The sequence below is a fragment of the Nicotiana tabacum genome, chromosome 17 (genome assembly GCF_000715075.1).
Source record: "Nicotiana tabacum cultivar K326 chromosome 17, ASM71507v2, whole genome shotgun sequence".
NCBI classification, from domain to species: Eukaryota; Viridiplantae; Streptophyta; class Magnoliopsida; order Solanales; family Solanaceae; genus Nicotiana; species Nicotiana tabacum.
In genome coordinates this window covers 145,202,672-145,219,575 of record NC_134096.1, presented here as the reverse complement: position 1 = coordinate 145,219,575, position 16,904 = coordinate 145,202,672, and the positions used below count along the sequence as shown (strand labels likewise).

The 16,904-nt window shown below is 37.5% G+C and overlaps 1 protein-coding gene across 1 annotated transcript; it reads right to left on the bottom strand.

Moving 5' to 3' along the window:
* Positions 1-269: 269 nt before the first annotated feature.
* LOC107759674 (serine/threonine-protein kinase STY13-like) lies at positions 270-8,039 on the bottom strand. Its single transcript, XM_016577666.2, has 6 exons — positions 7,699-8,039; positions 4,726-4,858; positions 3,299-3,494; positions 1,102-1,223; positions 873-1,028; positions 270-781 (listed from the first exon to the last, which is right to left on the bottom strand). Exons 1-6 carry the CDS (start codon positions 7,887-7,889, stop codon positions 473-475), a joined length of 1,107 nt encoding a protein of 368 aa, XP_016433152.1. The 5' UTR covers positions 7,890-8,039; the 3' UTR covers positions 270-472.
* Positions 8,040-16,904: the final 8,865 nt, after the last annotated feature.

The following is a 16,904-nucleotide window of genomic DNA, read 5'->3' as shown; positions in this document are numbered from 1 at the left end:
TCGACCTTAAATTTGACTTGGCACAACACATTACACATTACTTGTCACCGTGATAAAGCCAGAAATTTTTCCAAAGGTGTTTCAATACTTGTTATATACCTTTAAACTTAATTTTGTACCTATATATGCAATATAATTTTCTGATGAAGGCTGGTCAATTGACCACCCTTACTAGAGTATAGCTTCGCCCCTGCTTGGCACATGTCTATATCTGGTTTATAGAATTGCAGAAATGCAAAGGAAATCTGTACCAAAAGATGGTGGATTGATGAACTTTGACCTGAGTCATGCTCCTTTCATATTTCTGTTCTATTCTAAACATTCTATTTGCTTTCTGTACAATGTCTACAATGATGGTGTATTTGGAGAACAATGAAGTCTGTTCTATATATCATAAAACTGGCGAAAAAAGACGGGAAGTCAATCAATTATTTACACCTAACCATATCCTAAGAAAAAGTCTCTCCACCTATCAGAGAGAATCATCATAGGCAGTCATGAAGCAACAACATGAACTCCTTGTTTTTTTCTTGCTAGTTTCTGCATCCCTGTCCATCAAATAATTTGTGCCAGGAGAATTGACCAACTCTTTGCTTGTGGGATTCTCCATCTCAAACAGATTTGGAGAAGTCGTCTCCGAGGTGCACACATTGCGAAGAATATTCGCGATGAAATCTGATATTTGCTCAAATTCTGGTCGGTCTGCTGGATCCTCTGCCCAGCAAGAGCTAAGAAGGGGTTCTATCTCCCTCGGAATGTTATCCATGCTAGGACGCAATTTCTGGAATTTATTAAAGAAATGAAAATATCATATTTACCGGTCACTGGAAACTTGTTAGACGAGTAAACTATTATCAATAGAAAACACATACCGTAGCTGTAGCATATGCCACCATAATGTTGCTTCGTCCCTTAAACGGAGTGCTGTTGGTGAGAAGCTCCCACAGAACCATTGAGAAACTGTAGACATCCACTTTATGATTGTAGTATTTCTTCACTCCAATTTTAATTGGGTCAATGCTGAACATCTGGCATTTGTAAAGGGTAAGGCATACACGCTATTATTAAGCAGGGTGTAAACATTTTCGTCCAATGTTATACCTCCGGAGCCATCCAGCGGTATGCACCAGCTTCTGTTGTCATTTCAGAGTCTGCCTCCTCCCTAGCTAACCCAAAGTCAGCTAGTTTAACTTTTGTCTTGTCTTCTGTGAGGAGTAAGTTACCTGCAAATATGGCAAAATGGCAATGAATAACAGAATCAAACAATGAAATTCCAGTTTCAACCATCTTAATGGTCTGATAATCCTTTTCAGAAATTAGGCTTTCTTCACTCCTATCCACTCTTTCTTACGGCTGCCACAAAAGCACTTCTCTTTTATTTCTCAGCACTTTGCCTAGTTTTACTAAATCAGAATCAAGTTGAAGAATTTGATTAAAAGATTTTTTATGGAGAAGGAGCCAAACAGATACATACAGGGACTTTTACTGTAAGTAAGACATTAGCCAACTACTGGGAGCTCTAGTATTTTCATAATGCATGTGCATTAGATTTTTCTTTGTTTCATGATTAGATAATGAGACTTTTTAGATTCATTGAGATGAGTGTGCTTAACTGCTATATGGCGATCTCTGTACTGTTGTAATTTGTATTTTGCAGTACCATCTTGGTACTTGTCTTAATAATATTTATTTATCTTAAAAAAAAAAATTAGATAATGAGTATGTTTAATCATTAATCTACCTTCACAGTAAAGGCTGTCAAACTATCACGGTATTTAAACTTACGGTACACAGAATGAAATTGGTGCATCAATTTAGGTCCACTACAAAGTGACTGGAAACCAAATTTGTGCCAGATAGATCTACAATAAAGGCTATATTTTCACTAAAAGGCTTATGGAGATTTATTGGAGTGGAAGGAAGATCGCCACATGAAATTAGTTGACCTAGAGAAACGTATGATAGAGTGCCAAGAGAAGTTCTTTGGTGTATACTGGAGAAAAAAGGAGCTCCTATAACATATATAAATACCATACAGGATATGTATGAAAAAAGGCCATTCACAAGTGTGAGAATAGTGAGAAGAGATACTAAGAAGTTTCCCGTAATAGTAGGTTTACACCGGGGATCTACCTTTAGGCCATATTTATTTACCATAATTATGAGTCAACTAAAAATATACAAGATAGGGTGTGGCTTGGTGCATGTTATTTGTAGTCAATACTGAGTTAACTGACGAAACTAGTAATGGTGTCAACCAAAAGTTTGAACTATGGAGAAGCAATCAAGGGCGTAAAGATTTAAAGATAAGTAGAAATAAAACAGAATATATCAACCATATGTTTAGCTAGCATATAAAGAATAAATTTGAGATGAGATGAGATAAGACTGTGATGTCTCATGCAGGCAATCTATATTTTTAGGCTTAGTATTTCAATACAACGGTATAACAGATGAAAACATTACATAGAATCAAAATAGCACGGCGAGAAGCGCTACAAGAGTGTCAGATGATATGACCTACCAAATACAAAGCAAGCCCATTGAACAGTTATAAAACCAATAATGCTGCATAGGAGTGAATATTAGGCCATTCCACAAAAAATGAGTGTCATAGAAATGCAGATGTTAGGAAGGATGCACAGTCATACAAGATTAAATATATCACATTCACCAGAAGGTGCAAGTAGCATGTATAGATAAAAAAAGAGAAGGCCACGCGAGACGTTTGGTCATGTCCTATGTAGACCTCCAAATTTACCAACCCGTAATGTGAAAACCATGATCGAGATAGACCAAATATCAACAAAGAAAGTTGTCTGAAAACACCCAGAATTTCTTGGAACCCATTCGGACTTAGCAAAGGATAGAGATATAAGTAAAATATCTGTATAGGTGATACCAACTAGTCGGAATTAAGGTTAATCGTTATAGGAGCACTTGCTATAAGTCCGTATTTGACATGAAGTTGAGATGGGTGTGAGATTTGGAGAATTCCTAGTTTTTTAGAATCCCTAATTTGTCCTGGAAAACAAATTATCAAGTAGTTGAATGAAAACCTCCCAAATGGAGCAAAATGGATACAAGGACTCATATAGACTATTCCAGCAAGTCTGGCTTTGAAGTGGAGTTGTTTTCTTATGTTCATACAAAATCATAAAAAAAAATTAAAAAAAAGTCATGCAACTCAAGCAAGTAGTAATCCTGATCAGTGTGTGATAACACTACCTACTCTGTAGCCACCTAAACCTAAAACTTGAAAGTGCAATAGCGAACTACAAGATAGGCAGAGAATTACTTGGCTTCAAATCGCGGTGAATAATTCCAATTGCATGCAAATACTCCATTGCTCGAGAGATTCCCAACGCAAAACTTAGAGAAAGTTTCAGATCCGGACAATGTGGTCTGATGCTCCACAAGTACTTCTGAAGCGTGCCGCCTCTCATTAGCTCTGTAACTAACATCATTGCCGGTTCCATGGAGGCACCAATAAACTGTTTCAACAATTTACAGCATATTAGCAACCAATGAAAAGAGAATCAATCACCATACAGAAGGATGCGTTTAAGGCAGTCTCTGAACAATAATGTGAAATGAGATAAACAGGACAAGATATTGAGGAAATGTACGAAGACTAATGTCTGATGCTTGAATCCTTTTACAGACATTTTACAATATAATTAACTGTCTTGATCTGTTGGAAGACACTTACACTATTGGATTAAGTATAGCTACATACAGTTAGCTATTTAAACTCAACTATCAAACAGCTAAGAAGCTTGAAAGTTGGATCAGGCATAATTCTGCATTTATTCAACCTATGAAATAACATTCGAAAGAGTAAATCAAAAGTTGGTAAAATACTACATAGGACAGAGGGCCATGAAAGGCAAACTCTTAAACTCTTTTTCTGTTACCCTGCTAGTCCATTAGCCGTCTGTTTGAGGCCAACAACACTTATGCCCCAATCTCAAACTAGTTGAGGTCAGCTTGGTTTATCAGATACTGAATCCAATTAGGATTAAGCATGCAATACATATTAAGGCAACATGCAATTATCCAGTTTAGCTAACTCTTTCATGATTAAAACAACATGGTCAAGTTACAGATGAAGCAACTTTTTAGCAAGAATCGATAAAATAGTTCAAAAGCATCCAGTATATAATTGCGGATATTATACACCATATAATCTGTACTACACGCTAACCGACCAGGAGCTTATTAAGATCTTTCCTTGAACATCACAGCAAAGCACACCATATATGCTTAATAGAAAACAGTTTTGAGTTCCAAGCTGTCCTTGTACTTGGCAAAAATAGAAGTAAATCCGAATAACAAATAGATTTTATAGGAAATTTAACCTTGGATATTTATACAAGAACGCTTAACAAAATACCAAGACGAGACAGGAGCATATTAGATTTATAAATAAATCATTTCCACAAGGAAATGTTATGAAATAGAGAGGAATTCTTTTCCCTTAATGTCTAAATATAGTAAATACAACAGGACCTCTTATATAATTTTTAAAGAGTAGCACCAAATATCCAATGTTATTACTGTAAACGGTTACATAGTCCACAAGCTATAGGTTTTATTCTCTTTCTATATTGGACTTCAAAGCCAGTAACCAATCATTGTTTCCTGATTTTGACTCTATTAGCAAGGTGGACAAAGCGAATGAAATTTAACCAGTAGCACTATTTCTTATTGAACACCACATACCTTCACAATATTGTCATGCTTCACTTTAGATAGCAAAAGGACCTCCCTCTGAAATTTTTCTTTCCGCTCGGGACTCACATTTGCCGATCTGTCTGGCTGTATTATTTTTATTGCAACAGGCATGGATTTATATCTGGAACAAGTATTACAAAAGGTGCTTCAGAAACGCAGGACCCTTAATAAAAAGAACTGAAATGCAGGATCACATTTTGGGAGTGCAAATGATAGTAACCAGAAAGTTTGTGTTAACTAACGTGAATGAGAGGTAACAGTAAATTTAAAGATCTTAGGTAGATGTTTTGGGTGTACACCATATAGAACTAAAGTAGATTCTCTAAGAATCAAATTCTTCTGAGATGGGACTAAGCAGTTATTATCAATAATTGTTTGACCCACAATGAGATATTATTCTAAAAACATCTAGTACAACATAAATCTGGTTATCTTCACGTTCGTAACAGTGAACCAATGAAGGGAGCAGGAAACTAAGTTTTCAATGGTTAGGCAAGGTGAAACTACAGATAATGGTTGAAATACGCTTAGGGACACTTCAATGAAGACATTTAGAATTGAAGTGGAACTCAAATTTATATACTCCAGAACTACACATTCTCGAGTTTCATTTGAAATGAAGTCACAACAACTCATGTAAACCATAATGGGGTTTGTATTTAAAATGGATGCAAAAGATTTGGGATAATAGATGTGAAATATATTGGGCCAAATCTCTCTGTCCAAATGGGCCCTGATATCACTTCATCATAACTGACAATGTTATAAGTAGGATATTGAACCATTTGCTATTCTAAAAGATATATTTAAGAAAATCTGAACGCAATTATCTTACTAATTATTTAACCATTGGTATTAAAACTTACTAGATTTGAATGAGGAACAAAGTTGATATTAAGAAATCTTACTACCAGTGAGATATCCACACTATGGACAGCTTTCTCGAATGCATTTAATTTCTTTACATTTATAATCTTCCTCTTAACTATAGTTGTTCGTATGTCTACCTTTCAAGAGGATAGAAAGATGAGTTAAGAAAAGGATCAAAGTTCCAGGAAAAAAAATTCCCTACCTTGCTCCTGAATAGATGTAAGATTGAGAAAGAGACCTACTTCCGCTAGCAAGGGAAGCAGGAAATGTATTTTAACTTACAACTTCTACTTTATTATGTAAACTAAATATGTTCATTACTTCATTGCGAAGAGAATGCATTTTGTTGTTTTAGTTTTCTAATTTTTCAACCCTCTCCAAAATTGATAAGATTGCGATACGAAGCAACTAGCATTGCTTCACCAATTTATTGCTTACCTTCCTACTTCTAATACCTCAAAACCCTTGGTCTTTCTCCCTACAATGTCCTTAAATGGATTATGTTAGATTTAGGTTGAAAATTCATTTAATGTCTAAGCTCAATAAGAGCGTTGGAACTTATTTCCTTAATCCTCACTTATATAAAAGTAAGTCCTTTTAGTCAATAAGGTAACACAGAAACTATATCTCAACAAAGTTCACTCCCAATGACAGACTAGGACAAATAAGAAAAAAGATAAGATTTAGGACTGAACTCAATGCCAAATGAATTGGTCAGACCATCTTCGGTAGTCAGCAAATCGTAAGCATATGCTGAACACAGATTTATACATTAATGAAGTAGACTTTTTGCTCCTTCCTAGTCTTCAATTGAGTCACATTGAATGTTTTAGCGGAGCCTCGAGAACCATAAGCTCATTATAACTTTTCTAACTGAAAAATACTAAAACACGGGACTACAGAAATATCCAAGAAATGTGAGCTTATCTAAAAAAAACTTTTCTGCTTTTGACCACCGACAACCTAATCGATGCACAATTGGAACTTTGGGAGTGAGTAAGCTTAATCTAGATAAAGTGCTTTCCCTTTTTCTTTCTTTAGAATTCCAGCTTCTTAGCTTTGAATTCACCTTCGCCTATCAAAAGAAATGTGATTGACAGATGTTCCTCTCTTTGAAAGAAGGGCTGCTTCTGCTTCTGTTGGCATTTGAAACAATTTTATCTTCTACATATTACATCCTTAGAGTCAATAATATATACGAGGAACTACTGAACTCAATCACTCCCACAAGTACTAGGCAATTCTTTCTGATTGCATATATTCCAATTTTGATGTAAAAGTAAAATGCTGGTAATTTGAACACCGTAAAAAAAAAAAAAACAGCCCAGTGCACTAATGCGCGGGGTACGGGAAGGGCCGGACCACGAGGGTCATGTTCCTCTCTTTGAAAGAAGGGCTGCTTCTGCTTCTGTTGGCATTTGAAACAATTTTATCTTCTACATATTACATCCTTAGAGACAATAATATATACGAGGAACTACTGAACTCAATCACTCCCACAAGTACTAGGCAATTCTTTCTGATTGCATATATTCCAATTTTGATGTAAAAGTAAAATGCTGGTAATTTGAACACCGTAAAAAAAAAAAAAAACAGCCCAGTGCACTAATGCGCGGGGTACGGGAAGGGCCGGACCACGAGGGTCTATTGTACACAGCTTTACACCCATGACCTCCCATCACATGGGAGCAACTTTACCGGTCCCCTTCAATTTGAACACCGTAAAGTAAAAGTAAAATTCTCTTATCGCAAAGACAGAAATATCTCTCCTTATTGTGATAGTAAGTGAATTCTTAGATAAATTGCACCAAAGCCACGCCCAGTGCCACGCAATGACCCAGAACAACACGGGTCGATATGAATTTTTGTTCTTTGTAAGAACAAATAACAAACAATGACGCAATTCTTAGTCTCTAAAACGGAAGAAGGGGTTTCCACTCCACCGAACAAAATGACAGACCGACACCCCAGAAATCAAGAAAACTCCAAAATGCAATATTTAAGAGAAATGCAATTAATTCAAGAAACGTAAACCAAGGAAAAGGAAAATGGGGCTACGAAGAAATGGAAAACAATTCAAAGGGGACTCACAATCCTTCATAAACGAGTGAATAGGGACCTTCACTGAGCAAAGGACCAATAGAAAGCTGGTGTAGATCGATGAATAGCTTCTTGTCAATGTGGACAACATTTTGAGCACAAAAATCATCAATGTCAGAAAATTTCCCAAATGGGTTAGAGAGAGAAGGTTCAAGATTGAGAAAATCTTTTGTATCCACCATAGCTGTTAAGCAGCAGCTGTTGCATTACAGCACAGATAAAGAGAAAAAAAGAAGTGTGTGTGTATGTGTACGTATGAGAACCCTGTGTATGTGGAGTGTAGGACTAGGACTACTAGGAGTGCGGAGTATAAGGGGAGGGGTGGCATTTGAAAAGAGTTACAGCGATGGAAATAAGAGGGAAAAATCTCTTATATTTAGCAATTTATTTATTTTGGGTAATCCTTGTGTATATATTCTGTTGTACTAACTACTACTAACGTTGGACATAAAAGGTAATAATAAAACAGCAAAACAAGTGGTTGTAATCCGCTGCGTTACGTCTTAGGGTAGAAACGGTGCTCGCGACCTGCATGGACGCCACATGCATAGATAAAGAGTTCCTTTTCATCCGAATTTTAGTTTAAGATTAGATTGGACGACCTGATGCACAGTATCCCGCATTCACGCAGGTCCATTGAAAGGCTGCATTCGAAAGATTGTGATGTAATATTCTATCCTAGTATAAGCGATAATGATTGCTTATGCCGAACTCGTAACCTATAAATTACTAGAAATTGAAAGTGTAAAGTTATTTGCACTATAAAATGAAGAGTTTGTTGAGTCCCACTTCAGTGAGATATACTTGGTTTCTTTGTATGATCTTGGTTAATTCTCATTTCATGAGCTAACTTTTAAGGTTGAGTTAGACTCAACATTTTTGGGCTTGAATTAGGCCAAATTTATTGTTTTCTATCAGAGTTTAATTTGAATGTCATTTTTAAGTTACTTTTGAAAGAGAAAATTTCAACTAAATAATCAAGATAAAGAAATTGCGAATTCAAATTCGTAACACTTATGATTGAAGTTGTAGCTCGGTGCATAAAAAATTTTGTATTCATATAAAATTTAGGGAAAGATTGCATCCTAAGGGGTCTGACGTAGACAACTTACTTTAACGTAAGTGTTAGTGGCTGCTCACGACTCAAACCGATAACCTACAAATCACTAGAACTTGGAAGTGTAAAAATTATTTGCACTATAAGATAAAAGGCTTTGTTGATTGTCTCTTTATATGGTCTTAGTTAAAATCTCCATCTCATGAGCCAGCTTTCGTAGTTGAGTTAAACCTAATATCATTTGGGTTGAATTAGACTCCATTCATTTTTTTCTATCAAAATTTAGTGGGGGTCTGGACATAAGAATTGTAAAATTTTTAAAAAAAACTGAATTTTTTTTTTCAAGTGAAAGTGGTATTTGAAAATTAGAGTTGTTTTGGACATGAATATAATTTTGGGTTGTTTTTGAATTTTTGTGAGTGATCTGAGTGAAAATTTTGAAAATTAGCTTTTTGGAGTTTTTCAAATTTTCGAAAAATTCCAAAATTCATCTTCAAGTGAAAATTAAAAATTTTATGGCAAAACACTAATTTCGAAAAAAGTAAAATTTTTTCGAAAAAAATAATAAAATTCTTATGTCCAAATGGACTCTTAATTTGAATGTGGATACATTATTTATCTTTATTTTTTCAGTTAATTTTGAAAGTGAATTTCGACTAAATAATCACGATAAAGCAATTGTGGATTCAAATTTGTAATACTTATGATTAGAGGTGGCAAAATGGTTAAAAGAAAATAATTATCCACTCATATTATCCATTAAAAATGGGTTGGATAATGAACTTTTTAAAAACGGGTCAGAATATGGATAAGAACCATATTATCCATTTAAAAAATGGTTAACCAAATGGATAGTCAATGGATAACTAATGTATTTAACTTTTACATTTGTAAAGCCTCAAATTAGGGGTTCCTTAAGTTTGGGAGACTAGGAATTCTCTCAAAAGTTATCATATTCAAGAAGCCATGGATAATATGAATATCTATATTATCCGCCGAATAACCCATTTTTTATCCGTTTCAAATACGGATTGGGTCAAAAAAAATTATTCGTTTTAAAATTACTCATTTTAACCCGCCCGTTTGCCACCCGTACTTATAATTGAAGTTGTAGCGCGCAAGTATGCATCCAAAATACATGCGTTAGTTAAGAAAAAAGGAGAAGTCATGTTTTGGGATTTAATCCCAATGTATATCTCCCTTTCTCTTCTAGCACAAGGCATTATTCCTTTCCTAAAAATGGACAAAGGAAGATGAGAAAATAGGAAGAATTTATTTAGAGGTAAAGGGAAGAAGCTCTAACAAGTCATAACAATTATGATTTTCAAAGATGATAAGATCTTGACGTGTAAAAACCATCGTGGATTCATTTATTGATCATTGTGAATTCACATTACAACTCCTTTTTTGAGTTTTCTCTCTATCCGTTTTGCTGTGAGTGCTTCATAAACTTGTGACGTGGTAATGAGTGTTTTTATCTAATTTCAATGTGAAGATCACTCATTTCAAGTAGTTTTAATTAAGAATATTGTCGTCTCAAATTTCAGTTGTAGACTTCCTTTCCTTTTCTTTGACTTTTTACTCAGTTAACTAGGATGTATAAACCGAATCGAAAAATCGTACCAAATCAAAAAGTCAAATCAAATCGATTAAAAAATCCATGAGGTTTGATTTGGTATTGAGTAAAAAAATTCGAACCATATAAATATATAATTTCTATATATATTTTTAAGACTTTATATAAAATTTTCTTTAATAAATATCCAGAAATATTTGAGATTCTATTATGGGATGTAATATTTGATGGAATATAAAGTGCTCCATTTTTATTAACTTTAAATAATGTGTTGTATGATCACTTTATTATCAAATGCTATTGAAATGCGTCAATCTCTTTGTTCTTCCATATTCATATGTCACGATATATTAAATTCTTATATCTTTTTCGAATTTGAAGTGTTATTTCGATAAATAAAAATTAAATAGAACATATCATTATTTAGGTATCATATTGATTTTTATATTTAATTATTAAATTCGGTTAACCTTGAAAGTGTACATCAACGAAAAGTTATTGTCAGACAACTAAAAAAATAACCATCATGTGCTACTAAGAAAATTCTCCAATAAGAATATTTTAATAGATCATATGTTTGTCATTTTTTTTATTTATTAAACATATATTTACTTATCAAAAATTTAACAAAGATTGACATATTATTCATGTAACAAAATAAACCCGAAAAATCTGACAAAACCGAACCAATCCAAACCGATATAGTTGGTTTGGTTTAGTTTTAATAAAAATCGAACCAACCCGGTTCATATACACCCATTTACCTAAATAAAAGTTCACTCATTTTGGACAAAAAATGACCGACGCTCAAGCGCATTTTCATTTGAAACAAAGAACGAAAATATGTGGGAAGAGAATTGCAAAGAACACGGGATCAATGCCCTTCGATCAAGTTAATGACCTTAAAAATTATATACGGTCAAAATAGATTTGGGCCTTCGTACATTTGATCGAGTTCGAATGGTAAGCGACCGAAGTGAGACTTCGAGGCGAGTTCCGAAAATAGTACAAACAAGCTTCGAGCTCCAGGACCGATCGAGGAATCGGCTCGGTATCATTATCGAGCCCATGACCAATCGAACCGCAAAGCAACATGAAGGTTGTCGGAGACGCACAGACCGATTGACACTCACCCCAAATGTCGAACTCGAACCAAGGCCGAGGGCTCGACCCAATACCGAGCTCGAGCCAGTATCGAGCTCGGAAGACAAGAACCGTTGTAACCGCACTAGGGGAGAGAATCTTGGCGGGAATCGAGGAAGAGACAATTCATCATGAGTTCTCCACTATATATTTTTTATTATTATAAATAAAGTAAGATCCCTCTACTATAAACGGGGGAATCCTTGTAAGCACAAAAAATGTTCACACATTGTAAGAAAATACTACTTCTATTTATTGAAGAATAAATCTCTTGAGCTTGTTTTACTCGGCATACTCACTCTTCTTGTTCAATAATTTATATCCCGTTTTTATAGCCGAGAATCTAAACATTTTCACTTTTACGTATGATTTATGTCAAGCTATATCACATATCCTTAGAACTACTTATAAATTTAACTATATTCGACTTTTCGGGTAAACAGTTTGGCGCCTACAGTGGGGCTAAGGGTAATAGTGGTTGTTTGATACAAATCCGCAATACACACCAGTTTACAACTCCGAATCAGCAATGGCAAACCCTCGATTCTTGGCTTTACCTATCGACCATGAAGCCGACCTTCAAGATGAAACCAACAATTTGATACCCAGGGCCGGAAGACCACTTAACGATGTCACTGAAGCTCGAGTCGAAGTACCTGAAATCCGAGTCGAAGTACCACTAGATGTCAATTCCCAAGTGGCTCTTGAGGCGAACCAATGTTCTGAACCGGAAAAAAGCATTCAGGGTGGTACTCGATCCGTAGCTCGAGACGCCCATAATGTGGAGGAGATCAGAGTCAGCTTACGGATGATCTTCGAGATGTTATAAGTCCAGAAAATAGCAATAGCTCAGTTGCAGAGCCAAACTCAGGTACAAAGCAGGTCGGAGCCCGATCCACTTCGAGAAATCACTCACAGAACGGAGCCAGCCATAGTGAAGTCAAACGAGCAAGAATCGGGGACTACTCCCGAAATTACTAAATTGCTCGAGGAACTCACAAAACGAGTCGAAGCCAACGATAAAAAAGTAGAAACATATAATTCCAGGATCGATCAGATCCCGGGAGCTCTACTAATGATAAAAGGGTTGGATTCAAAGAAATTCATTCAAAAGCCTTTTCCCTCGAGTGCATCCCCAAAACCAATCCCCAAACAATTTCGTATGCCCGAAATTCTCAAATATAATAGTACGACTAATCCCAATGAACACGTCACCTCTTACACGTGTGCCATCAAGGGTAACGATTTGGAAGACGATGAGATCGAATATGTGTTATTGAAAATATTCGGAGAGACCCTCTCGAAGGGAGCAATGATTTGGTATCATAAGTTGCCACCAAATTCCATCGATTCTTTTGCCATGTTAGCAGATTCGTTTGTAAGGGCACATATTGGTGCCATAAAGGTTGCAACAAGTAAATCGGACCTCTTCAAAGTAAAGGAAAGGGGTAATGAAATGCTAAGGGAGTTTGTGTCCCTATTTCGAATGGAACGCGTGGAATTGCCACCGGTCACAGACGACTGGGCCGTCCAAGCTTTCACCCAAGGGTTGAACGAGCAAAGTTCAATAGCATCACGTCGGCTGAAGCAAAATTTGATCGAGTATCCAGCAATAACTTGGGCAGATGTACACAACCGATATCAGTCAAAAATTAGGGTCGATGATGACCAGTTGGGAGCTCCTTCCGGATCCATGCATCAGAATAGTACAACTATTAAAAACCAGAGGGACATCGACAGAGAGCAAATGCCGAACAGAGACCGATATCAACTGTATGTCGCAGATCGAATGAATAACGGTTCAACGCGCAATGTCGTTCGGAACAATCGAATGAGTAATCGAGGACAAAATTCTCGGGGGCTTATGAGAAAGAGTGGCTTTGATAAATATGTCGATCCTATATAGGCACCTCGGCTATCGGAGTACAATTTTAGCGTTGACGCATCGAGCATTGTATCGGCAATCAAAAGAATCAAAGATACTAGGTGGCCCAGACCCATGCAAACCGACCCTTCCCAAAGGAACCCGAATTCGATGTACAAGTATCATGGTACGCATGGACACAAGACCGAGGATTGCAGACAATTAATAGAAGAGGTAGCCCGTCTATTCAATGAGGGCCACCTTCAAGAGTTCCTCAGTGACCGAGCCAAGAATCACTTCAGAGGAAGGGACACCGGCAAAAAAGATAAACAAGAGGAACCTCTGCATATCATTCATATGATCATCAGTGGGGTCGATACTCCACAGGGACCCGTTCTCAAATATGGCAAGAGACCGGCCACAGGGGAAAAAAGAACCCGAGGCTATGTACCCGAGGGCACTTTATCATTCAGAATTGAATAAGTCGAGGCATCTCTCAAACTCACAATGATACTTTAATAATTTCTATCCTATTAAATAAAGTTCAAGTTAAGCGTGTCTTGGTGGATCCAGGTAGCTCTGTGAATATCATCCGATCTTGGGTAGTAGAGTAGCTCGGTTTGCAGAATCAAGTCGTGCCCTCTCGGGTCTTGAACGACTTCAATATGGAAAGTGAAACGACTAAAGGGGAGATTACTCTACCAGTGAATGTAGTTGGAACCATCCAAAATACCAAATTCCACGTAATCGAAGGAGATATGAGGTACAATGCCCTACTCGGAAGGCCTTGGATCCAATATGAAGGCAGTGCCTTCGACCCTCACCAAGTAATAAAATCCCCTACGTCGGACGGCGTGAAAATAGTATACGGGGAGCAACATGCTGTAAAGAAAATGTTTGCGGTCGATGAGGTAACACTGATACTAACGCTATCGGCCTCGAAAAGATCGAGCACTAAAGATAGACGAGAAACGAAATAGCAATCACAACCACAGTCTCGACCGAATCGGTGGAACAGGAAATATAGGATGACGAGGAAGAGTTTCTGACACCTCGAGCTTTCATCGTCCCCGACGACTCCGACGCCACCAAATCTATGATTGAAGAACCGGAGCAGGTTATATTAATCGAATATCTGCCCGAGAGAAAGGTATACCTGGGAACGGGATTGACCCCCGAACTCAGGAAAAAACTTATTCAATTTCTTATCGATAACATAGATTGTTTTGCTTGGTCCCATTTAGACATAGCAGGGATCCCACCGTCGATAACAACACACCAGCTGAGCTTGGACCATAGGTTCAAACCGGTGAAGCAAAAAAAAAAGACCTCAGTCCGAGGTAAAACACACATTTGTAAAGGATGAGGTAACTAAACTTCTCAAAATATGGTCAATTCGGGAAGTAAAAAATCTCGAGTGGTTAGCCAACGTAGTTGTAGTCCCTAAAAAGGGGAACAAACTTAGAATGTGCATAGATTATAAGGATCTAAACAAAGCATGCCCCAAAGATTCTTTTCCACTGCCTAGCATCGATCGCATGATCGATGCCACAATCGGCCACGAGTTCCTTACTTTTCTCGACGCCTACTCTGGGTACAATCAAATTCGAATGAACCCGGAGGACCAGGAAAAGACTTCATTTATTACCAATTACGGAACCTATTGCTATAATGTAATGACATTCGGGCTAAAAAATGCAGGAGCTACTTACCAACGCCTAGTGAATAAAATGTTCGAAGAAAAAATAGGTAACTCGATGGAAGTTTACATTGATGACATGCTAGTTAAGTCCCTGCGCGCAAAGGACTATTTGACTCATTTGCAGAAAACATTCAAGATCTTAAGGAAATACAACATGAAGCTCAACCCCGAGAAATGTGCTTTTGGGGTTGGATCGGGCAAGTTCCTTGGTTTTATGGTATCGAATCGGGGAATCGAGATCAACCGTGACAAAATTAAGGCCATCGAAGACATTACCGTCGTGGATAGTGTGAAAGCAGTGCAAAGGCTAACCGGATGTATAGTTGCCTTAGGCCGATTCATTTTGAGGTCATCATATCGAAGCCACAAATTCTTCTCTCTACTCAAAAGGAAGAACGATTTCGCTTGGACCCCGGAATGCCAACAAGAACTAGAACAATTGAAGCAGTATCTATCGAGCCCACCACTACTTCACACTCTGAGGGCAGATGAGAATCTTTACTTATACTTGGCGGTATCGAAAATCGCGCTAAGTGGTGTCCTAATTTGAGAAGAGCAAGGTACACAGTTTCATGTTTATTATGTAAGTCAGACCTTAGGAGAAGCAGGGACTAGATACCCTCACTTAGAGAAATTAGCACTTGCACTAATAAGCGCCTCTAGAAAGTTAAGACCATACTTTCAATGTCACCCCATATGCGTTTTAACCACTTACCTACTTCGTAATATTTTGCACAAGCCCGAATTATTGAGTCGATTGGCTAAATGGGACATAGAACTCAGTGGGTATGATATCGAATATCAACCCCGCACGACCATCAAGTCCCAAAATTTAGCGGACTTCGTGGCCGATTTCACGCCAACCCTCGTACCCAAAATTGAAAAGGAAGTCTTGTTAAAATCGGGTACGTCGTCGGGGGTTTGGACCCTCAACACAGATGGTGCTTCAAATGTGAAGGGGTCCAGGCTTGGCATCGTACTGAAACCTCCCACAGGTAGCATTATTAGGCAACCAGTCAAAACCACTAGATTAACTAACAATGAGGCCGAGTACGAGGCTATGATTGCAGGTCTCGAGCTAGCTAAAAGCCTGGGAGCAGAAGTCATTGAAGCCAAATGTGACTCTTTACTAGTGGTGAACCAAGTAAACAAAACTTTCGAGGTTCGAGAAGATAGGATGCAAAGGTATTTAGACAAATTACAGGTAACTCTACACCGTTTCAAAGAATGGACCCTACAACATGTTTCTCGAGAACAAAACTGTGAGGTCGACGCACTCGCAAATTTGGGGTCATCGATTGAGGAAGATAAGATCAACTCGGGGACTGTCGTTCAACTCTCGAGATCTGTAATCGAGGAGGGACATGCCGAAATAAATTTCACGAGCTTAACCCGAGATTGGAGGAATAAGTATATTGAATACTTAAAGAACAGAAAACTCCCATCGAACCCTAAAGAATCGAGGGTAATACAAACCAAGGCTGCTCGATTCACGCTGGTTGAAGATGGAACATTATACAGAAGGACGTTCGACGGACTACTGGCGGTATGTTTGGGACCAGGAGACACCGATTATGTTTTACGAGAGGTCCATGAAGGCACTTATGGAAACCACTCCGGCACCGAACCATTAATTAGCAAAATCATCAGAGCAGGGTACTACTGGGATAGCATGGAGAAGGACACTAAGGAGTTCGTTCGGAAATGTGGTAAATGTCAAAGGTTTGCACCGATGATCCATCAACCCGGAGAGCAGCTTCATTCGGTCATTTCTACATAGCCATTCATCAAATGGGGAATGGATATCGTCGGACCTCTACTATTGGCCCCAGGTAAAGCTAAATTCATTTTGTTA

Coding starts and splice junctions, on each gene's coding strand:
- LOC107759674 (XM_016577666.2), bottom strand. CDS start 7,889: ATGGTGGATACAAAAGATTTTCTCAATCTTGAACCTTCTCTCTCTAAC. Junction 1,224..3,298: donor TCACCGCGATTTGAAGCCAA/GTAATTCTCTGC, acceptor CCATATTTGCAG/GTAACTTACTCCTCACAGAA. Junction 1,029..1,101: donor ACCGCTGGATGGCTCCGGAG/GTATAACATTGG, acceptor TACAAATGCCAG/ATGTTCAGCATTGACCCAAT.